Here is a 25,800-nt window from a genome sequence, read left to right as displayed (position 1 = left end):
ATGGCTGATGATAAGCATAGGAGACTCGGGAGATTTGGGAGGCTTCGACCTCCATCATTTAGCGGTTCTGAGTCAGAGGATGCTCAAGGTTTTCTGGATAAGTGCCAGTGGATGCTTAAGACAATGGGTATTTTAGATACTAGTGGGGTCTCATTCACTACTTTTCAGATTTCTGGGCTGCCTTCAGATGGTGGGAGGCTTATGAGAGGCGCAGTCCGGTCGGTGCAGTACCACTTACATGGCAGGAGTTCTCTGTTCTCTCTTTGGAGAAGTTCATGCCGCAGTCTCATAGGGAGGAGCTGCGCAGACAGTTTGAGCAACTTCAGCCGGATGGCATGTCTGTGACCCAGTACGAGATGAGGTTTTTTGAGTTGGATCGTCACGCAGTTTGGTTGGTTCCCACTGATAGGGAGAGGATTAAGAGGCTCATTGATGGCCTCGCGTATCAGCTGCGGTTGCTTATGACTAGGGAGAAGGTATCTAGTGCCACTTTTGACGAGATGTTTGACATTACTCGGCAGATAAAGGTGGTCCATAGCCAGGAGCGTGGTGAGAGGGAGGCAAAAAGGCCTCGAGGTTCGGGCGGTTTTGGTGGGATACCTTCTGGGTGGAAGTCCTACCACAACAGGGGTCGCCCTTATAGGCCTACTCAGATGACTCGTCCAGCTCATCGTGGTGCATCAGCTAGCCACGGTTCTTACAATGCTCACTCTGGCCAGTCTTCATTCAGTGCACTACCAGCACAGAGTTCTCACCATGCCTCATGCGCTCAGGCTTCTATAGGTAATTCCCCGGGTCATCAGGAGCATCAATTCCATCATAGGACGGGTTATTTCGAGTGCAGAGACTTTGGTCATATAAAGAGAGATTGCCTTAGGTTGTTGAGTGGGGCTCCATAGCATAGTTCTTGGCCGATGGTACCAGCACCAGCAATTACACCACCCGCCCAGCCAGCTCGCGGTGGGTCTCAGTTAGCTAGGGGTCGCCCAAGAGGGGGAGGCCGATCAGGTGGCGGTCAGGCTCGATTCTAGGCTTTTCCTTCCAGGCTAGATATTGTTGCTTCAGATGCAGTGATCACAAGTATTGTCTTAGTGTGCCACAGGGAAGCTTCTATATTATTTGACCCTGGTTCTACTTATTCGTATGTATCATCATACTTTACTCATTATCAGGATATTCCCCGTGAGTCCTTAGTTTCACCTGTTCGTGTATCTACGCTGGTGGGAGATACTATTATTATAGACCGTGTGTATCGGTCATTTGTGGTAACTATCAGGGGACTAGAGACTAGAGTTGATCTCTTACTACTCAGTATGGTTGATTTCGATGTAATCTTGGGTATGGATTGGTTGTCTCCATGTCATGTTATTCTGGACTGTCACGCAAAAATCGTGACGTTGGCGATGTCGGGGTTGCCGAAGTCGAATGGAGGGGTTCTCTAGATTATGTTACCAGCAGGGTAATTTCTTATTTGAAGGCCCAACGTATGGTTGGGAAGGGGTGTTTGTCATATTTGGCGTTTGTGAGAGATATTGATGCAAATACTCCTACTATTGATTTTGTATTGGTAGTGCAAAACTTTTCGGATGTATTTCTTGCAGACCTTCCGGGTATGTCACCCGATAGGGATATTGATTTTCGTATTGACTTGGTGCCGAGCACGCAACACATTTCTATTCCTCCGTATCGTATGGCACCAGTTGAGTTGAAAGAATTGAAAGAGCAACTATAGGAACTCCTTGATAAGGGGTTTATTAGGACTAGTGTGTCGCCTTGGGGTGCACCGGTTCTGTTTGTGAAAAAGAAAGATGGTACTATGCGGTTGTGCATCGACTACAGACAGTTGAACAAAGTTACAATCAAAAATAAATATCCTTTGCTGTGTATTGATGATTTATTTGACCAGCTTCAGGGAGCAAGGGTATTCTCCAAAATTAATTTGAGATCTGGGTACCACCAGTTGAAAATTCAAGATTCGAATATTCTAAAGACGACATTCAGGACCCGTTATGGTCACTATGAATTTCTCGTGATGTCTTTTGGGCTGACCAACGCCCCATTAGCATTTATGCACTCGATGAATAGTGTATTCCATCTATATCTTGATTCATTTGACGTAGTATTTATTGATGATATTCTGGTGTACTCACGTAGCCAGGAGGAGCATGTACAACACTTGGGTATTGTATTACAGAGGCTGAGAGAGGAGAGACTTTATGTCAAATTCTCTAAGTGTGAGTTCTGGCTTAGTTTAGTGGCATTCTTGGGACACATAGTGTCCGATGAAGGAATTAAGGTGGATCCAAAGAAGATAGAGGCAGTTCAGAGTTGGCCCAGGCCATCTTCGGCTACTGAGATTCGGAGTTTTCTCGGCTTGGCCGGTTATTATCGTCACTTTAAGGAGGGCTTCTTGTCTATTGCATCACCTTTGGCTAAATTGACCTAGAAAGGTGCTCCATTCAGGTGGTCGGATGAGTGTGAAGAGAGCTTCCAGAAGCTTAAGGCTGCCTTGACCACAACTCCAGTTCTAGTTTTGCCTTCAACTTCGGGCTCTTACACGGTATATTGTGATGCTTCTCGGATTGATATTGGGTGTGTCTTGATGCAGAAGGGTAGAGTGATTGCCTATGCTTCGCTTCAGTTGAAGTTCCATGAAAATAACTACCCTGTTCATGATTTAGAATTGGCAGCCATTGTTCATGCATTGAAGAGTTGGAGGCACTATCTCTATGGTGTGTCTTGTGAGGTATTTACTGATCATCGGAGTCTTCAACACTTATTCAAACAGAAGGACCTAAATTTGAGGCAGCGGAGGTGGTTGGAGCTGCTAAAGGACTATGATATCACTATTCTGTATCATCCTGGAAAGGCCAATGTGGTGCCTGATGCCTTGAGTAGAAAGGCGGTGAGTATGTGTAGCCTTGCATTCATTCTTGTTGGTAAAAGACCTCTTGCAGTTGATGTTCAGGCCTTGGCCAACCAGTTCGTGAGGTTAGATGTTTCGGAGCCTAGTCGGGTTCTAGCTTGTGTGGTTTCTCGGTCTTCTTTATATGATCGCATCATAGAGCGCCAGTATGATGATCCCCTTTTGCTTCTCCTTAAGGACACAATTCAGCACGGTGATGCCAGAGATGTTACTATTAGGGATGATGGGGTATTGAGGATGCAGGGTCGTATTTGTGTGCCAAATGTAGATAGGCTGCGTGAATTGATTCTTGAAGAATCCCACAGTTTGCGGTATTCTATTCATCCGGGTGCAGCTAAGATGTACCAGGTTTTGAGGCAGCACTATTGGCGGAGAAAAATGAAGAAATATATAGTTGGGTTTGTAGCTCGGTGTCTAAATTGTCAACAGGTGAAGTACGAGATTAGAGGAGGATTGCTTCAGAAACTTGAAATTCCGGAGTGGAAATGAGAGCGTATTACCATGGACTTCGTAGTTGGACTCCCACGGACTTTGAGAAAGTTTGATGATGTTTTGGTGATTGTAGATTGGTTGACCAAGTCCACACATTTTATTCCAGCCGATACTACTTATTCTTCGGAGCGGTTGGCTGAGATTTATATCCATGAGATTGTTCGCCTACACAGTGTGCCAGTCTCCATCATTTCAGATCGGGGCATACAGTTTACATCACAGTTTTGGAGAGCAGTGCAGCGAGGTTTGGGCACGCAGGTTCAGTTAAGTACAACATTTCACCCACAGACAGACGGACAGTCCGAGCGCACTATTCAAATATTGGAGGATATGCTACGCGCTTGTGTCATTGATTTTGGGGGTTCTTGGGATCAATTTCTACCACTTGTAGAGTTTGCCTACAATAACAGCTATCAATCGAGCATTCAGATGGCTCTGTATGAGGCTTTATATGGGAGATGATATCGGTCTACAGTGGGTTAGTTTGAGCCGGGCGAGGCTAGACTATTGGGTACTGATTTGGTTCAGGATGCTTTGTGGAAGGTTAAATTGATTCAGGATCGATTTCGCACAGTGCAGTCTAGACAGAAGAGTTATGCAGATCGGAAGGTTCGCGATGTTGCTTACATGGTAGGAGAGAAGGTACTACTTTGAATTTCGCCTATGAAGGGTGTTATGAGGTTTGGAAAGAAGGTCAAGTTGAGTCCTAGGTATATTGGACTTTTTGAAATAATTAAGAAGGTTGGAGAGGTAGCTTATGAACTTGAATTGCCACCTAATCTATCGGGTGTTCATCCAGTGTTTCATGTATCTATACTCCGGAAGTATGTCGGAGATCCGTCCCATATTTTGGATTTCAGCACAGTGCAGTTGGATGGTAATTTGACTTATGATGTGGAGCCAGTGGCCATTTTAGACCGGCAGGTTCGAAAGTTGAGATCAAAGAACATAGCTTTAGTGAAAATGCAGTGGAGGCCAGCCAGTCGGAGAAGCTACTTGGGAGACTGAACGGGAGATGCGGAGCAAATATCCACACCTATTTGAGACTCCAGGTATGATTCTGAACCCATTCGAGGACGAACGTTTATTTAAGAGGGGGAGAATGTAACGACCCGACCGGTCATTTTGAGTATTATAGCCATGTTTCCCCATTTACTGCTCAATTTATGCTTTACAGTTGTTATATGACTTGCCGGGGTAATTAGTTCGGGTCCGGTGAGGTTTGAAAGGAATTGAGACACTTAGTCTCAAGGAGGAAAATTTGGAAGTTTGACCGGAGAGTTGACTTTTTGATATCGGGGTCGGAATCTGATTCTACAAATTAGAATAGGTCTGTTATGTCATTTATGACTTGTGTGCAAAATTTGAGGTCAATTAGACTTGATTTGATAGGTTTCGACATAGAATGTAGACGTTGAAAGTTCTTAGTTTCATTATGTCTGAATTGGTGTATGATTAGTGGTTTTAGCGTTGTTTGATGTGATTTGAGATTTTGACTAAGTTTGTATGATATTTTAGGACTTGTTGGTACATTTGTACGGGGTCCCGAGTGGCTCGGGTGTGTTTCGGGGTGAGTTTTGAGTGAGTCTGGGCATTTCGACACTCTGATGTTGTTTCGGAACTTTTGAAGTACGGGGGGCACATTTTGGAGTGCTGAGGCAAAGCCTCAGGTTAGGACCGCAGAGGGAAAGTGCGGACCGCAGAGGAAGTGTGCGGACTGCATAAATCCTCTCGCGGCCGCAGAAAGAAGATTCTGCAGATTCGATGGTCCGACTTCGGAAGTTTATATCTTTTAATCTACAAGGAATTAGGAGATGCTCCTTGTAGACCTTTGAATCTAGTTTTCAGAAAGTCAAACCATTCATCATTTGGACATATTTACAGAAAGTTATGGTCAATTTACTGAAGCCTGGTATTGCAGCCACCGTTGTAGTGCGACCGCACAAAAAATTGTGCGGTCAGCAAAATGTGGGATCATATTTTTGTACTATATGAACGAGGGTTAGAGTATTATTTCATATTTGGACTTTGGGAGCTCGGTTTGTGGCGAGGTTTTGTGGAATTTTTAAGAAATTTATCGGGGTAAGTGATTCTAACTCGGATTTTGTTAATATACATGAATATATTATTATTTTCATCATTTAATTAGTATTTTGAGATGAAAATTTGTGGAAAATTGTAGAAATTTCATAAAATAAATTTTTGAGATTTAAATGTCGATTCGGATTCGGAATTGAGTGAAACTAGTATGGTTGGACTCATAATTGAATGAGTTGTCGAATTTTATGAGTTTCGTCGGATATGAGACGTGGGCCCCACTGGCGATTTTTGAGTGAAATTTCAGATTTTGTTGGAAAAATTAGTATTTTCATATGGAATTAATTCCTATAATTTCTATTGACTAAATCGAATTAATTGTGACTATATTCGAGACGTTCGCAGGCCTATTCGCGAGGAAAAGGCATAGCAGAATAAAGAATTACACGGTTTGAGGTAAGTAACAGTTCTAAATTTAGTTCTGAGGGTATAAAACCCTGGATTATGTGTTATGTGATTGGTTTTGCGGTGACGCACATGCTAGGTGACGGGCGTGTGGGCGTGCACCGTAAGAATTATGACTTGGACAAATTCCATGGGACTTTGTAGTTGAATAGTCTGCTGTTATGTGTACATTCTCAATGTAGTAGAGAAATTAAACCACAAACCATGTTAGAAGTCATGTTTAGATTATGTGTTGGCACTGTAAGGAACCACATAGGTCGTGTACATGTTGAATTATCTGCTAAATTATTATTTTGTACTCAGTCACAGTTTACTTGTTTATTTTATCTCAGTTTCTACTGTTCCTTGTTGATGCATTATATCATTTCTATTGGGGCTGATTTTCATGATTATTGAGAGCCCGAGAGACTAGAGAGATTTATGACTGAGTGAGGCCGAGGGTTTGATTGTGAGATATTGATACTATAGCACGTGAGTTGTTAGTGCATTACGCGAGTTGTCCGTGTGGATCCAGATATTATACTATAGCACGTGAGTTGTCCGTGTGGATCCAGATATTATACTATAGCACGTGAGTTGTCCGTGCAGATCCAGATATTATACTATAGCACGTGAGTTGTCCGTGCGGATTATAGCGCTTGGGCTGAAGGAGCCCCTCCGGAGTCTGTACACACCCCAGTGAGCGCAAGTACCTACTGAGTGTGAGTACCGAGTGCTGAGCGAATGGGAGGACTGAGTGACTGTTGCTCTGAGAGGATGCATTGATTTCATTATTGTTGTACTTCAGTTGTCATATATCACTGTTTTGGAAATTTCTAAGAGATATTATCTATGTTTCAGTTGAACTTGACATCAAATTACTGTTTTGGCCTTAAATGTTGAACTTGAAAGCATGCCTATCTTATTATGTTGGAAATTACTGTAATTGGACTCAGCTGTGAAGCTCGTCACTACTTTCAGTTCTTTATTTAGTATTGTTACTTGCTGAGTTGGTTGTACTCATACTACACCCTACACCTCGTGTGTAGATCCAGGTGCTTCCGGATACGGTGACTGTTAGATCTCAGAGTGTTATCAGTTGGAGACTATCAAGGTAGCTGATTGGCGTCTGCTGACCTTGACTCTCTTCCTTTCAGTTATTGTACTGTTCTATATTTTCAGATCGTGTTTTTATCAGTCAGACTTTGTTATAATTTAGATGCTCATGTACTTAGTGACACCGGATTTTGGGAGTGTATTTACATTTGTATTTGTGAGACTTTTCTACTGAATTTAAATATTATGTTTTCAAACTTAAGAGAAATTGTGGTTTATTGAGGTTGTCGGCTTGCCTAGTATTGAGATAGGCGCCATCACGACATAAAGGATTTTGGGTCGTGACAATTAGGACTTTCCGAGTTGTAATGTAAGCTAAGGGACGGGTAGGATAGGTTTGGATACTAGTGACTAGCCCTCCTAAGAACTTTAATACACTACGTTCAACTTTCAAGCACACTTTATTCATGACCAATCCAACGCCTTGCCACGAGACTATACACAAATTAGACCTTTTGTTTTAAGCACATCAATGTCTCTACTAGCACGAATGAAGAATATTAGGAGGTGTGTTTTCCCTTTTTGGCATATCAACATTTTTCTCATTTCGTTTATTTTTCTTTCTTTTTTTTCTTTTTTTTCTACACACACTCCTTACATTAAATTTATCGGCTAGTGGTATTTCAAAATATTAGTGCACCTTTTGGCCCTTCCATGGTTCCACTCAAAAGCTACTTCTTAAGAGCTCACCTTGCTTCTTCTAGCATTTAAGTGCTTTCGGAGGTAAAGGTTCAACAAGGCTTCAGTTAAGAATAAATACAGGGATACGACTTGTAATGTGGGTGCCAAACAAAAGGTCTACATGCTCAAATGGGCTAACAACGGATAATTTTATTTGTAGTCGGCAAGTAAATCCATGATAAATCAAAGAATTTCCTACGTCATCTCCTAGACTAGCACAACTTAATAATTTCGCTTTTATTAACACACGGGACAGGTTCAAGACTACACAGGATAGCACAGAATATCAACCAAGCCTCACATCATACAATGCACATGACTCAATCAAGATTGCTCTGTTTCAACCCTCAAGTCAAAGAAAGTAAACAAATAGTTGAGAATATTAAACAACAATGCTGAGAAGAGGCATCACAAAGTAGGCTATTCATTCTTAACTAAGGCATCAATTTTCAATAAAATTCAACAGGAAGATAAACTGCATACCATCGCCTAATTATGCGAGCCTCAAACACATCAAAAAGTATCTAGAGCAACTCAATTTCTCCTTCCAATTCTACTCCTACAAAGATAAAAATACCCGATTCAAATTACTTCCCTTGGAAAAGAACCAATATCCAAAGGAAAACCAAGGGGGATTATTACCTAACTACCACTAGTAAAAATAAAATAAAATCTTTTTTTGGTATTTTTTAATCGGACCTTAATCCCTCAAGAAAGCTGTCCAAGTGATCTATCGTCGGAAAAAGTCCAAAACGTTTTGCTTTTTTTTTTCCTTTCTATTTTCCATTTTTTTAAAAATCTTTTTCATATATTTTTATACTAACTCTAAACACTATACTAATACTAAATTAAAATTCATGAATAACTAAAAAAACTACAAATTATTCACAAGCATTATACATAGAAAGACATTTCCCCACCCCACACTTATAACATGCATGGTCCCTAATGCATAACAAAATAAAAAACACATGTAAGTGGAAAGAAAGACTCCCTGCTAATCTGACCCCTCCGGGTCATACTCAGACTGGTCATCATCATAATGTACACTGGACGAAGCTTCGGTCTCATCCTCATCCGCACTAAGAGGCACCAATGAAATTGGCCCGGTAACTTCAACATTAGCATCACCCTCTGTATCCGAGCCAACAACCGTGTTTTCATCTTTAGATGGGTGAATATGACTGCCAGGCGCAATCCCCAACATCTCCTTCGTGGTCCCAGAAAATGGGTTCTAGTGTTTAGCTACATCCTCTCATTGTTATTCACTCCAAGCTAGTGCATCATCATGTTCAGCGACCTATAGATGTACCTATTGAAATTCTCCTCGCGCTCATTCCTAGCTGCAATGCTAAGCTTGGTAGTGGTATCCAACTGTGTCGTGATATCCATCAAGCCCTTGAGAGCTTCGTCCACCTCATCATACCCTGGGTACTCAGGCACCTCGAGGGACAACATATACTGGGTTAGAATATTACCAACGAAGTACCTCTTTACCTTGTGCCCGAACCGAGTATAGGACGTTCCCCCAAGCATAATCTAACCAACATTTACCAGCCTCCCAGTCATCAAGAAATAGATCAAGCACTCCCGAACCCGTGTGGATGCTGAATTGTGCTCCACATGCACGAGCCTTGCCTGAACAACGTTTTGCCAAACCTTGCTGTCTTGTTGAAGTCCCCCCTTAGAAGCTCATTATGGGTGCAAGTTTTTGTCCTCATCCACTTTGCATTGGAATACATGCCACAAAGTGTGCGACGAATGGCAATGTAGGTTGGGCTCTTTACAAACTTCTTCAGAATCTTCAGGTTGGGACTGGCCACCCCTAGAAATTTGCACAAATCATCCCTCTCAAGCTTCACTTCCTTTCCCCTTACCCCAAGACATGAAATTATATGGGTTCTAATTCGCGTAAAATGCCTTGACCATTCTCAAGTTTGCATGCCCAGGAGACTAACAAAGTTTCCATCTTCAAGCTTTTAGCTGTTCTAGCACATGTGGGAATTTCCTCTCCAAAGTAGCTACATTAATCCCCATCTCCGAGATATACCTCCGTATGGCATGAACGAGTGGCACCATTTGATAGCATCCTCTTGGACCAATTTCAACTTAGGATGCGGCCCCATAGGTGTGTTGCCGGACCCCTCGGCTATTTTCTTGCCTTTTGCCTGCTTACTAAAGGTGGCCTCGCCTTGCTTATATTTCTTGGGAGGGGGAGCAGTAGTGGAGGACTTCCCCGCACCCTTTGCTTTTCTTGGGCCATCACAAGCCATTGCAACCTGCACAAGAATAAATTCGCATGTGAGAAAAGATCAAGAAATTCGCCCAAGGTCAAAGTGAAAGACTTAGATTACCCCCACACTTAGAACCGAAGGCCATATGAAAAACACTCACATTGGTTGCATAGCATGCAAGACAATTGTTGTACAACCATTTCAATGGGTACTCAAGAATTCACCATGCCAAACAAGCATATGTCACATATCAATAAACTTACCAATTCAATCATTCGAATAGAGCATAACAGGGCTTGTAGGAATTCAATCGTAATATGTTTGGCCCCCAACTACTAAGAACGAGTAAGATACACTAAACTATTTTAAAATACCTCATACAGTTTGACATACAATGTATAAAACAATTACGCGTAGGCGGGCGTACAAGTGTAGTCCACACGCACGACATTCATGCACGAGTCGGCTATGGAATGGAATGCAAGCTTATCAATCCTCAAGCATTTTCAAACCACCCCAAAACACCACAAACTTAGCCCGAAACATCATACATAAACGCTCGGCTACTCAGATTTCACCGGCGCACAAATTTTTCTCTCAAGTAATCAAATACGTGGTGGGCATCAAGTATGTGTATTGCAGTCCAACAATGGGGTATAAAGATCATCCTCCCAAATTTGAACGAGGTAGTGGGACTTATAGTTTACTAACTCGTGTAAAACAATCACAACAATCAAGTTCATCAAAATCCAATACATGGAACACTCCCCATCAATGTTTTTCAAATACTAACCTAGGGGACATTGCGATGGGGAAACTTGTTGGTTGGGGGTGGGGATAGTGGGGGGGGGAAATATAAAATAAAAATAAAATAAAAGAAGAAGAAACACATACCTACTGTGAAAGAGGAGGAAGACGAGAAAGAGAGAGAGAGAGAGAGAGAGCGTAGGGAGAGAGAGAGCGGGTGAGAGATCGGGGAGAGGGGGGAATAAGGGTTAGTGTTATTTTATTTAAATAATGAAAGTGGAATGGGTAGTGGGATGGGTTATTAGGAGAGGCAAAACGGGTATATGGGTCGGGGTCAATGGGTCAAATAAATAGAAGAAATTGTTTTTTAAGTCAGGCCAGCGCGGCACGCGGGGGTTAAAATTTGCTTATGGACCCAACGCTAGTATAGCGCGAGGCGCTGGCTTGAGCGCTGGGTCACCTTATTCCAATTTTATTTTTGATAGCTCTCCCTTCCGCCCGAGCATTTCATACATATATTGCACATTCCATTACCACTTCTACCCATAATTTCTACAGCTACAAAGAAAATCAAACACTATTCTAACAATCTAACTAAAAAGAGAAGACAAACCTATGAAAGCAATAAAAATTGGGTTTTCTCCCAACAAGTGACTGATTTAATATCACGGCATAACACAAGGCCTCTCCTACTCATTGGCAAGTATCACTTTTGTCTTTTGACGATCAATCATACCTCCCCGGTAATGCTTGACTCTTTACCCATTCATCAAAAGGGATCTTTCACTATTTAAAGCGCGCAGCGCAGCTGCACCATATAGGGTGACACCTCCTCAAACGGACCCGACCACCTTGATTTTAACTTCCTAGGAAAAAATTTGAGCTTGGAATTGAATAATACTACCTTTTGGCATGGTGTGAAGTGACGAGGTTGGATTCGCCTATCGTGCCATCTTTTGGTTTTCTCCTTGTAAAGTTTGGCATTTTCATATGCGTGTAGCCTGAACTCATCTAACTCATTCAATTGTAAGAGCCTCCTCTTGCCCGCAACTTCCAAGTCGATATTTAACTTTTTGATTGCCCAGTATGCCTTATGCTCAAGTTATACCAGAAAGTGACATGCTTTTCCATACACAAGCTTATACAGAGATGTTGCAATTGGCATTTTATATGCAATTCTATATGGGCATAAGGCATCATCCAACTTTGCTACCCAATCCTTCCTATTTAAACTTACTGTTTTCTCCAAAATTGGCTTACTTTCTCTATTTGACACTTAAGCTTGACCACTTGTTTGCGGGTGATACATAGTGGAGACTCTATGGCGGACCCCATATTTGGATAGAAGGTTATTCAGAAACCGATTGCAAAAGTGTGTTCCTTCATTAAAGCACGTGGAGTCCCAAACCTCGAAAATATGTTATTTTTCACAAAAGTAGCCACCACCTTGGCTTCATTGGTTGACAAAGCAATGGCCTCCATCCATTTTGACACGTAGTCCATCGCTAGCAAGATGTGCTTGTTTTGTCTTCACAATGGGAATAGTCCGATGAAATATATGCCCCACACATCAAAAATCTCCACCTCCAAGATATTAGTCAAAGGAATCTCATACCTCCTTGTGATTGTTCCTATTCTTTGGCATTAATCACACTTCTTTACAAACGCATTGGGAATCTTTGAATAAAATTGGCCAATAGAACCCTGACATCAATACCTTTGCAGTTGTACTATCACCTCCATGATTACCCCTATAAGGTAAGGCATGGCAATAATATAATACCTGTTCCACCTCCTTTTGAGGAATGCACCTCCGCATCAACTAATCAATGTACTGTCTATACAAGAATGGCTAATCCCACTAGTAAATATTCATAATATGAAGGAACCTCTTCTTGGTATGAGACTGAATTTTTGGAGGGAAAACTCCACTCACTATGCAGTTCTCATAATCCGCGTACCATGGGGCAGGTTCATGCGTGATGGCAACAATTGCTCATTGGAGAATGTCCTTAATTTTTCCCCCTCTTCCAGGTGCTCATGGTTCTCCAACCGAGACATGTGGTCTGCCACTTGGTTTTCTGTGCCTTTCCGGTCTCGTATTTCTATGTCCAATTTCTACAACAATAAAACCCATCACATCAATCTAGCTTTGGACTCCTTTTTTGAAAACAAATACCTGATTGTTGCATAATCGGTATGGACTATGACTTTTGTTCCCACCAAGTTGGTTGAAAATTTCTCAAATGCCCACACAACCGCCAACAACTTCTTTTTAGTGGTAGTGTAATTTAACTGTGCATCATCAAGAGTCTTACTCGCATAGTATATAGAGTGAAACATCTTGTACTTTCTTTTACCCAATATTGCTCCAATGGCATGGTAACTTGCATCACACATGAGTTCAAACGGCAAGGACCAATCCGGTGCCATAATAATTGGTGCAACCACCAACCTCTTCCTGAGTTCATCAAATGCCTTCAGACAAGTTGCATTGAATTTGAATACCACATCCTTTTCGAGCAACCTTCACAAGAAGTAGAAATTTTAGAAAAATCTTTAATAAAATGTCTATAAAAATCTGCGTGTCCCAAGAAACTCCGGACACTCTTCACAGAAATGGGTGGTGGAAATTTTGCAATTGCCTCCACCCTAGACTTATCAACTTCAATGTCACTCCTTGAAACACTATGTCATGCCCCGACCTTGAGAAGTGGGACTGTCGCTCAATCGAGGTAACCCAATCAAGCAAGCCTACTTGGTGCCTACAAACCATCCTTTCCCATGATTAATTCAAGAATAAATACGAAGAGATAGACAATTGAGAGGATAAATATACAATGCCAATTTTATCAATTAGGAAATTTAATTTATAGAAGGCAAAATAATACAAGTTCATAGTTTGTAAGTGAGATTAACTGACAAGAACAAGGCTTATAGTTGTCCCCCATTCAAAACACGGCCCACAATATGTATACAGAGCCTCTAAATAAACATTAGAATAGTATGAAAATACCGGTGACAAGGCTCCAGCTATACCTCAAGATGATATACAAATGTCAATACAAACATAAGGCCCCGATATAGAGTAGGGCTCACCAAATCAGCTGAGAAGAGGGTACACCTATCAAGAAACTGTGCCACCTGCTGAGGATCCACCTGCATCCATTAAAGATACAGCGTCCCTGACAAAATGGATGTTAGTACTGTTACATGGTGCCTTCATGGAATGTCTTGGAAGGGCGATGTAAAGCTAAGAAACCGATGTTCGTGTGATTACTATTTGCCAACTAGGGTCCCCTCCATACGCTAGACGAGGCTGTCAGTGTCGTACGAGAAAATTGATGTCAAGAGCAATTGAGAGAACAAAAAAGAGAATGAGAATGAAAGAAAGCTTGATTGCATTAATAAAAGCTATTACAGAAGGCAACACAGTGTTGAGAGGGAGAGACACCAATACAGAAAATTATTTGCTAGCTTGAAAGTTTTACTACTTCATCCCCCCCCCCCCCCAAATAATGCTTAAAAATAATAAACCAAAGTTACAGGACTTGACCAAAATAAGCTAGAGAGTTATAATAAAAATACATGAAGTGAAACTACTCTATATTTCTACAAAAAGGACTTAGATTCCTACAAGGTAGAAATAGGTCCATTGACACCAACCTTGTCTTTAGCATCAGGGTCTGTGCACGTGGCGCTAGCCGTTGGACATGGGTCGATTGCGCTAACAATGAGCGTGCGGTGGGGCGTGGCCTACCGAGGGGTGATGTTGGCATCTGCCTGTGGTTGGGCACTGGCAAGGGCTATCAATAGGGTGACATAGGCACAGGCGCGCTTGTCACTTGGTGCGGCCAAGGCCACGGGGTCGTCCATGGCGCTAGGTGTTTGGAGGCTTGCTAGGACGCCATGGGGCACGTCCAAGGGGTCATGTGTAATGGCTGGAAAGCCTCCCATGGCATTCTCGCCCACCTAAGTTGGCGACATCCTCAGCGCCTTAGTTGCAAGATAATCATCGATCAGGTTCTTGTAGGCTTTGAGGTTGTTCCCCTCTCCCAAGTATTCTCCTATGTATCACAACCTTGCCATTTCACCAAGAACTCTTGGTGATCTTTCCTTATAGCGTGAATCACTTAATCATAGAGAATAGCTTCTACACCCCTTTTCCCCGTTGAATTAGGGCTTCGAATACCGGGTATTATGAGTTGGCTCCAGGAAGGATGCTCCATGTCTTCCCAAAAACGTTTCAGAAGCCTGACACGGAAGACTGGATGAATCTTCCACCATGCTAGGGTATCCACCCGTATGAAACTTTCCCAATGCGCTTCACAATAAACAAGGGTCACATTTACTTTTGCAGTAGGCGAGGGTCATGGACCCCTGCAAACAAGTATCGGTTTGGGATTTTTACCATCACTTTTCCCCCCACTTGGTATTCAACAAAGTGACGATTTTGATCAGCATGCTTTTTCATCCGCATTGGAGCATTCACAAGATAGCTCTACACTATCTCCAAATTTTGCTTTCATTCTTTCGAGAAGCTCGCGACTCGAGGAGATTTCGACATGTTTGGGGCATTCACATTGTGTGGGAGTAGCGGTTGTTGTCCAGTAAAATTTTTAAAAGTTCTTCTATTTGTGCTAGAGTGAATTGAAACACAATTGAGAAGCATCCAGAAGCTTCACCCAATTCTTCTGCGATCAGGTAACAAAATGGCGAAGGTATTCCTCCAGCATTCCATTGAACCGCTCCGTCTGTCCATTAGATTATGGATTGAAACCTGAACTGTGGCTCAACTTGGACTCGAGGCACTTAAAGAGCTGAGTCCAAAGGTTTCTAATGAAGCGAGAGTCCTGATTACTAACGATGTCTTTAGGCACGCCAAATATATGACAACATAAGCGAAGAAGAGTTGAGTTGTATCTTCTGCTAATATATATTTTGGGGATACTATAAATGTAGAATATTTTAAAAATCGATCTACCACAACGAAGATAGTTGTAAGATCGCTGACCTTGGGCAATCAGGTAATAAAATCTAGCGACACACTTTTCCAAGGTCTCTTTGGAACAGGCAATGGTTTTTCATGGCCGGTGTAGCGCCGTTCTTGTAATGACCCGGCCGGTCATTTTGAGTATGATAGCCATGTTTCCCCATTTATCACTTATTTTGTGCTCATTTGTTGTTATGTGACTTGCCTGTGTGATTCGTTTGTTTTCGGGGATGTTTCGGAATGAGTTGGGACACTTAGTCCCAAGGTTGGAAGCCTAAGTTGAAAGAGTTGACCGGATGTTGACTTATGTGTAATTGATTACGGAATGGAGTTTTGATGGTTCCGTATGATAATGTTGGACTTAGGAGTGTGTCCGGATATTGATTTGGAGGCTCGTAGATGATTTTGGCTTGAATTGGCAAAAACTGAAAAAATAGAAGTTGTAGAGTTGAGAAGTTTGACCGAGAGTTGACTTTGTGGTTACTGGGCTCGGATTTTGGTTTCAGAAGTTGGAATATGTCACGCCCCGAACCTGGGGGAGCGAGACTGGCACCCGGTGCCTCACCAGAGTACTTCTGTCACACCCCGAACCTGGGGGGCGAGACCGGCACCCGGTGCCTTACCTATCCTTACGTACCGACTTGTGACTAAGAGACTCAGAACATATAATGTCATACTTTGGCCATGGGCCACATGGCAAGACAATTTGCAGAAACTAACGCTGACTATAAAACTGAACGGAAACTAACGCTGACTAAATATCAATATAAGGCTGGGCCGACAAGGCCGTCATAATTACTACAACTGACAAACCAACCAAATATACATACAAGGAATACAAGCCCAACATACTGCACTAACTAACAAGATATGTCTACAAGCCTCTACTGATGGATGTACTGTGATCGGAATAAGGCCCCGACCTACTCATAACATATATACATATATACACAAGATGTACACAAAACTCCAGACCTGGAAACTCCGAAGGACGTGGAGCTTACCGATCAAGCTGAACTCGGGAAACACCTACTGAGGAGGTCTACTCATCTGTCTGTCTGAATCTACACGCATGAAATGCAACGTCCCAGGCAAAAGGGACGTCAGTACGAAATAATGTACCGAGTATGTAAGGCAATAGACTGAAAGCTTAAACTGAACTGATAATATAATAACTGAAAGTAACTGGGAGTCAAAGATAATCTGAAGATATGCTCACCTGCTGATACTGACTTAACTCTCTCAATATAGTAAGTAAAATAGCTGTCTGGCCTTATAAGGCTCGGTATATATAATTGCTCTGCCGTAGTAGGCTCGCTCATAGGCGCTCGGCCATAGTAGGCTCTGTATCTCGGCAAACTGGGCTCACTCATAGGCGCTCGTCCACAGTAGGCTCGGTATATAACTTACCATCTGATCAGAGGTTGCCCAATAGGGGCCTGCCCACCGATTATAGCTCGATGGTGGAGAAAATACTGTAATACTTGTATATATATAGACCCTCTACTCTCTTGATTGGAAGAAGACAATACTCAATGGAATATAAGGTCTCGATAAGGAAGAATACTGTAACTTATAAGACTAGGAAAATGTACATAAATTCAGAAATATGAATTTCTCTTTAAGCCTCGTATTCAAACTCATGTAGTTACGAGATCATGCCAAAATGAAGGAAAGTTTAGCCTTAACATACCTGAGCCGATTCTCTTGACAATCCTTCCAACACACGTCAATTGTAACAACATGTAACGGCAGATCGAAGTAGGGGAAAATCCATATGATATTTTTGAGAAAGATTGCACTGTACTCCCTTAGAATCGCAAACTCCCGTTGCTATTACCTTATGGAATCTCGTATAAATTTGTTGTAGCTTCATCCATAACTTAGCAAATATAAGCATTCCTCTTTAAACTTATGAATAATATTATTAAGTACGAATGGAATGTTTTCTTACAACAAGCAAGGAAATGATTATGGCCGTAAATATTTTGGCTTTCTTGATAACATTTTTTAACCAAATGAGATAAAGTGTTTATCTCTTTAAAGGTTTCCATATTGCAAAATTTATTTAAGAGTCACCTAATGGCTTTTACATGGCTGCCACATTGGAGGAAATTTCCCACTCAACAAGTATCCACTTAATTCCTTAATTAATTTGTTAATCCCCTATTAACCAATAATTACCCGATTATCTACATAATTAGAAATTATCTCAAATTACTTAAAATACTACTCACTTTTAACACACTTCATACATCTTACTATCATGGTCATGTGGTACCTTGTATGGCACTAGTCCATAAATACCGGGTATTATATCTCGGACCGTATTTTATCCCCAAATTGTCCAACTCCGACGGAACTCTTTTTTTTCGATTCGCTTACGCTCTCACCTTTACGAATTTACTTATCACTTGCTTGAAATAGCATAATGCTTATAATCTCAAAATAATCTCATTCCCGAACTTACGTTGCTTAACTTACGATGAAACTTTAACGTACGAAAATGCGGGATGTAACATCTCATTCCCGAGCTTTCATCAATTCACTTATGGCATACTTTCATGTACGAAAACACGGGGTGTAACAACATTCCCCCCTTTGGAGCATTCATCCTCGAATGTTGATCGATGCACTTATCATTTTCATAACCTATGTCTTACGAATACTTTAGTACTCTCCTTGCCATCTAGGCAACTGTTCTGTTAATAAATCCAAAGGCCAATGCATTCCCCCCTTTAGACCTCTTTCTCATACCATGACTTGTGGTCGGAATCCTTCCAATCTCGTAATTGTTGCTACCTTCTATCACGTAGCCTGTACAAATCTGACCTTATGAGTGTGCCTATGCGATTCTTCTCTCCTTTTTCCCCAGCTTTTAGCCAATCTCTAGGCCTTACTTGTAAACATATACAGAGCTTGTCAATATTTTCCTCTGGGCAACTATAGGTATACTGAAGTTCTTCGCTCGGTACTTTGTTGAACTTACGAATATTGCTATATCTCACTTCATAGACCAGGTTATCCATCCGTATGACTTTAATGTATCTAAGTAGGTCATACTATACCATAACTCTTACTTCGATTTATCGCGCTACCAAACTCTAGGTTACTTTCGTTGCTCATCCTATATGTATAAATCTAAGTCCTTTAGTGCTTACTCATTACTGTTCATCTTAAGAATGACGGCCTAATCTCATCTCATACTTTGTGCCTTTTGTCCATCCATTGTTGATTCACCTCCATATTCATCAACAATATACCACTGATAACTTGATCTTTTATGTAACACTGCCGCTAGGGCTTACGTCTCATCGGGGAACATCTGAAATGATTAGATTGATCCACCTAAGGGCGATACTATACTTCCATAACCATATTTTATAGCATCCCAATGTGACTCACATTACATGGGTATTTTAATCCCGTATAATTCATGAAATCCTCTTCAAGTCATTACTCAATTGAAGGCCTAAACGTCATCCTTTATCTATCACAATCACACCCTCATTCTACTACCAGGGCAACATTCCATCTCTTCTAATTACTACTAGTCTTAGACTCCTTTGAGTTCATTCTCGTCACCTTCTCACTCGCCCTTTCTTACCCTTACTCATGTCTTTCTAAAACCTTGTCGCTTTACCATACTTTAGCTTGCGACCTATACATATCTATTTATACTTCTCGCAACCTTCCTTCAACTTGCTTGCACCACAGATTTCTTGTGTTTTTTTAAAACATCAAGCCAGACATCACATCGTCTCTAATTCTTTTTTACTCTCTTAAATGGACCTCTCGATACCTAGAAATCATTGACTGGAAGATATGCCACTGACGACGCCGCTATCATTCCCGGATACTGAATTCCCGCGCTTCTAGCCTTCTTTCCGTAGTACGGACTATTCATAACCTTCTGTAATTGAGTATATCGTGCGTTGTTTACCTTTACCTTACTTACCTTAAAATCTCACATCACATCTTCTATCTCTTTCATGACCTCTCTTCCACATAGGTATAATTCACCTCCACAACTTGAACTTCTATTATAATATTTGTACCTCTTTACATGATTCGATGAGAGCTTCATACTGACTTTTTATGAGGATGGTACACTTCTAACTGGCTTTATCGTAGAACCGTTATAAAAATATGGCTACTGTATTGTCTCTCTTGTACCTCTGATATTAAGAGTGGTCCTGCAATGTTCTCAATCACTATGTCCATAATTTTCTGGGTTTAATAATCCAACTCCTAATTTACTTAGTTGGTGTAACTCTTTAGTTTTCTCTTTCCTCAGATCAACCTTTATGTAGGCTTAAGATATCTTCCGATCTATGGCTTATGGTATTAGTTATTACTTTTAGCCTTTCATGGGCTCTATGGAATATCCATGATTCAATCCTTTGTCTATGACCTGGGCTCAATTCTTTCTTTTAACTTATACCAGAATCTTCTACGGCTGTATAATTGGCAACATATATGCTGCATGGATAATACTCCGAAATCTTAAGTGCGTTCATAATGTAACTAACTCTGGATTATTGATCGAATAATTCCCTTTGTTCCTTCTCAGCTTTCTTTAAATGTAAGCAATTACTTTTCCTGGTCTTTCTGTCCCCCTTGTTGCGTGCATACTTAGCTTATCTTAGTGCCCACACATATCTGAATTCCATACAACTCATATGATCTTGAATATCACTTCTGATTTTACTCCCCGTTCATTAGCCACGGTACGTGCCACTTTCTTTTGGAGTGCATACAGTTTTGTAGGGAGACTATTGTTATAAGATCACTTCCTCTTTAGGTCACTGAGCTTAGTTCGAAGCCTTCTTCCTTACTTCCTCAGCTAGTTTTTCATTGTAGTACTTAGGAAGGAACCTCTGATTCTTGCAAGGCTGCGAGCTTATTACATCGTTTACCCGACGGAATTTTTGATGTTCTTTCTTACTTGTAATTATCCTTACTTACTTTCATGCCATTGTGCTCGTAGGGTTGCTTCTGAGTTGATATTTTGATTGTCTTCCCAGTGGCACTGTCTTTTTTCTCCGTAACACTCATACGGTACCTTTAACTACCCCAACTCCTATCTTAATATTTCTCAAGGTTACGATGTCATATGTGCGAGACTGAATTCACTATATTGGGTTTTACTATGTTTATCTTGCACGATCTACTGATTCGTCTCTAACCACCTATCTAGTCATAACTAGGCTCTTCCTAAGTCAACTGCTAACTACTTTTTGGCCCATTCTCGTATCAATATTCCACATAATCTTTATTGGGTTATTCCTTTTGTCTTAACTTACCTCTCGCACTGGCTCCTTATTTATCAAAAACATCCCGGGCCGGAACCCTTACTTCCTCTCCTTGACGTCGTACTTGCATAATGTTCTGGAATCGTAGTATATCTGTAGGATTTGAATAAGTGCAATCTCATCCCTTTCTCATTTTTATCGCATTTTTTCTTTACCATTTCATAGTTACTAGAACCACTTAATTTTGACTTAATGCCACATCACTCCATATTCCCCCCTTTTGGGGAGTACTATGATTTAGTGCTACGATGATCTACGTATAGATATTCTACCTCTTCATCTTTGGCATTTTTTCACATCATCGATGACCCTTACTCGCCTCGCGATAATCCTTCTATACCAAGGATAATAAATTTCCTATTCGCGAGGGTGACACTTAGTATAACTGGCACATAAAGTCCCTTAAGCTGAACTTTGCTCACATTGCTTGCTTTAGGGAAGCATCTTCCTGAATGACCATTGTTTGAATTTCTCATGAATCTTCTTCTGTTGTCCATTCTATTATCGCCGGAACGAAATCTGAAATTCTCATGATGTCGACCATTATCAAATCGTTCAGTCCCTAATTCATGTTTAGTTTATCTTGTTCACCAGCCCATACTGATTTCTATTACTCTGGGGTCTAACTTTTCCTTCTGGTAGTCGCGTTGGAGTCACAAACTTATTTCTCGAAATGAGGATATGACTTTATGGCCTATACTCTTTTGTTGTCTCAAGGCCTATCACCTCTCGTCTTTTCCTTCACTTGACTATAGACTCTGTAATACTATCATCATTTTGATCTACCGTTGTCATTCATGTATCATATATTACTCATAATGCTTCATTGACTCTCTTCCTATTTCCCGCTAGTATTTATGTCTATCACTTTATTATGAAAACTTCAATAAGACATTCTTTTGCCTTTAGCTCCCCTTTGCTCCATCCAGTGGCTCTTCGGGTTGCTCAACGTTCTTGCTCTAATAGGGATGCGAGCCACACTAAGGTAATATTTATCCCTTCCAGGCTTTCAGTGCCTATCTTCTGATTTTTTTTTTGATCATGCTAATATTCACATCTAATTATAATATTCTAGAGTGCACCATCTGGGTGCCTCACAAGGAGATCTATTAGCACCTTTGTAATATCCTTTAGAAATATCAACTAACACAAACAATCCATTCACCATTTTGGGTTACTCTAATCCCAGCCGGATCCTAATATCCCGTCCTTTTCTTAAACTACACCTGTTAGCTCCCATAGGGCATAATTGAGATGGGTGTGACGATTGTATATATCTCTGTTATTGTTAAAGGTACTCAAAAGGATTATATTCCTCTGCCTGAATTGTATATACTGATAATCTTTATTAACTGGGCACCTCGTACCCTTCTTCACCTTGCTTCTCTTACTTGTTGAAGCTTGTATCTATCTTCTGAATCTCTCATTGCCTTTCACCATATGGGTGGATAGATATTCTTTGCCTTAAGGCTCCTTATCAAGAGGCTTACACCTCTTAGTACACACATGATCTACTGAAGAACTTACATTTACCCATCATAAGCATTACGCAAAATCGAGTTCCTCTGACTCAACTCTTTCACAGCCACCTGCAATCTCTTACCAACTGTATTTCTAGATGTAGGCATCGACGTATTATGAATATGATAGAGTTTAGGAAATTGAGTTCTTACAACTGAGCTCTACCACATGATCTAGAGTAAGAAGAAAGAGTGACAGTCCTAAATGTCCTGTAGCCTCCTGCTTATAAGTATGGTACACAACACACCCATAAACAAGACTCCCTAGGACATAACTACTTTGATACCACTTTTGTCACGCCCCGAACCTGGGGGGGTGAGACCGGCACCCGCCTCACCAGAGCACTTCTATCATGCCCCCCAGGTTCGGTATAGAAGTGCTCTAGTAAGGCACCGGGTGTCGGTCTCTCCCCCCAGGTTCGGGGCATGATAGAATAGGTCCGTTATGTCATTTATGACTGGTGTGCATAATTTTAGGTCAATCAGAGTTGGTTTGGTATGTTTCGGCAATTGTTTTAGAAGTTAGAAGTTCATAAGTTCATTAGGCTTGAATCGATGTGCAATTCATGGTTTTAATGCTGTTTGATATGATTTGAGACTTCGAGCAAATTCGTAGGATGTTTTAGGACTTGTTGTTATGTTTTGTTGAGGTCTCGGGGGCCTCGAGTGGATTACAGATGGTTAACGGATTGAAATTAGATTTAGAAGAATTTCTGATGCTGCTAATGTCTGGTGCCAATGCACCTGCGGAGGATTGGTCGCAGGTGCGCGACCGCAGAAGCGAGCCTGGGGTCAAAGGTGCGGTCTTGTGATAGTTGGGAAGTGGTCGCATGTGCGAGGAAGTTTTCCGCATCTGCGAGCCCGCAGATGCGGAGTATAGTAGACTTGGCTGGCGATCGCAGAAGCGGACGCGCAGAAGTGATCTTGCAGGCGCAATCGCCGGGCCGTAGGTGCGGTTGGTCGGTTCCTTAAGTGGATTCCATAGAAGAAGACCTTTTTCCACAGGTGCGGAGCCACAGGTGCAGCTAGGGAGTCCGCAAGTGCGAAGATGTCTTGGCAGAAGTTAAAAGTCGAGGGTTTGAGTTATTTTCTCATTTTTGGACTTTGCAAGCTCGGTTGGAGGCAATGTTTGAGAGGGGTTCCGCTAGATTTCATGAGGTAAGCAACTTTTGGTCGTGTTTATCTATTAATATTGAATACCTATTGAATTTCCCATCTAGATTATTTGTTTTTAAGGTGAAATTTGGGGAATTTCGGACTAGGGATTGGAGAGTAAGATTTGGGGATTTGAGTGATAATTTCATGTCAGGATTGGGTAATTTTGGTATGGTTGGACTCGTTATTGAATGGGTGTTAAGATTTTGTTAATTTATTTGGATTCCGAGACGTGGGCCTAGAGTTGACTTTTGTGTTGACTTTTTGACTTTTGTTAAAGAACTTAGCTTTATCATATGGAATTGATTCTATAACTGGTATTGATTGTATTAAGTTGTTTGTGGCTAGATTCGAGTCGTTCGGAGGATCATTTGCGAGGCAAGGGCTTGTTGGAGTAGAAATTTGCGCGGTTTGAGGTAATTAACACTTCTAAACTTGGGTATAAGGGTATGAATTCCTGAAATACATGCTATGTGGATGGTGTTTAGGCGACACACATATTAGGTGACCGGCGTGTGGGCATGCACCGTAGTAATTGTGGCTCGGTTGATTGCGTGGAACTGTCTAGTCATCTAATCTTGTTATTATTCATGTATTCTCCATGCGTTAGAAAAAAGTTGTGATTCATGTTAAAGATCATGTTTAGGGTATATGCTGGTATTGTTGGGGACCCACAGAGGTTGTTCTTTTGTTGTTGAGTTATTTGCTTAAATTGCAGTTATGTACTTTGTCGCATTCATCATTTGCATATCATATCTCAGTCTCTATTATCATTTATTGTTACATCATGTATCATTGTTTTGGGCTGATCGGCATGAGTGTTGTGAGACCGAGAGACTTGAGAGATTGATGACTGAATGAGGCCGAGGGCCTGATTGCGAGTGATATTGATGGGATCAGGTTGCATGCCGCAACTAGTTTTATTGGTTCATGATGGGATCGGGTTGCACGCCGCAATAGGTATTATTGATTCATGATGGGATTGGATTGTGCGCCTCAGCAGGATTTATTAGCACTTAGGCAAGATCCGCCCCTCCGGAGTCTGACATACTAGCAGTTAGCGCAGGTATCGTACAATGCTAAGTGACTGAATGTGATGAGTGTGAGTTGAGACAATCATATTAAGTACTCTAAGAGTGTGAGTACGTGAGGTTATCATTATGATGCATTACATGTGACATGCACATTTGACATGTAGATATAGAGATGCAACATTCCTCATATCAGTCATACTTGGCATATTTTATCCGTGCTGAGCTTAAACTATTAAACTTGAAAGCATTTCTACATTTCTGTACTATGTACAAACTGATTAGGAGTTTTCTCTGAGATATTACTGTCATTTTTCCTATCATATCTGTACTGTAAAATATACATTTGGACTGTACCTATCTGAACTCGTCACTGCTTTCAGCCCAAGGTTAGTCCTGTCACTTATTAGTACATTGGGTCGGTTGTACTCATACTACACTCTGCACTTCGTGCGCAGATCCAGGTACTTCTGGACACGGTGGTTGCTAGGTTTGGAGCTTCAGTTGCTTGGAGTCTTTTGAGGTGGTTGCCTTGACGTCCGCAGACCTCGACTCTCCTCCTTTTCCTTTTATTTAGCACTGTTCTATCTTTCCAGACAGTTGTATTAGAAGTTTTGACTATGTTGATATTTAGTAGCTCATGTACTTCGTGATACCCAGATTTTGGGGGATTTTGTATTGCGTCACGGTATTTTCTTATCGGTTATTTATGATATTTTTACTGTTCAGCTTATTTTATCATGTTTCCAATTTAAAAATGCATGGTTATTTGTGATTGTCGGCTTGCCTAGTTATGTGATAGGCGCCATCACGACATGATGAGTTTGGAGTCATGACACTCGTACGAAACTAGATGCCCCTCTTGTAGAAAGACCCCGCCAAGGGCATAGTCGGAGGCATCCGTTTGTACTTCGAATGGCTTGGAAAAATCAGGAAGAGCCAAGACGGGACTAATAGACATAATCGCTTTCAATGCATTGAAGGCTTCTGCTCGCCTAGGACCCTAATCCCAAGGTGTGGCTTTCTTTAGGAGTTACGTCAATGGCACTGCAATGAGAGAATAGTTTTTCACAAACCGTCGATAAAAGTTGCATAGGCCAAGGAATGCC

General features: G+C 41.4%; 1 protein-coding gene across 1 annotated transcript; it reads left to right on the top strand.

The window, feature by feature from the left end:
- On the top strand, positions 1–899 carry LOC138907587 (uncharacterized). Its single transcript, XM_070198189.1, has 2 exons — positions 1–127; positions 169–899. The coding sequence occupies exons 1-2, from the start codon at positions 1–3 to the stop codon at positions 897–899; spliced, it is 858 nt and encodes a 285-aa protein (XP_070054290.1).
- The last annotated feature ends 24,901 nt before the right edge of the window (positions 900–25,800 follow it).

Source organism: Nicotiana tomentosiformis, chromosome 3, assembly GCF_000390325.3.
Source record: "Nicotiana tomentosiformis chromosome 3, ASM39032v3, whole genome shotgun sequence".
NCBI lineage: Eukaryota > Viridiplantae > Streptophyta > Magnoliopsida > Solanales > Solanaceae > Nicotiana > Nicotiana tomentosiformis.
This window is presented reverse-complemented; position numbering and strand designations above follow the sequence as displayed.

Bases quoted from the DNA above. Each gene is read 5' to 3' on its own strand.
- LOC138907587 (XM_070198189.1), top strand. From the start codon at position 1: ATGGCTGATGATAAGCATAGGAGACTCGGGAGATTTGGGAGGCTTCGA. The intron at 128-168 runs GTATTTTAGATA...ACTACTTTTCAG, and splicing joins GTGGATGCTTAAGACAATGG to ATTTCTGGGCTGCCTTCAGA.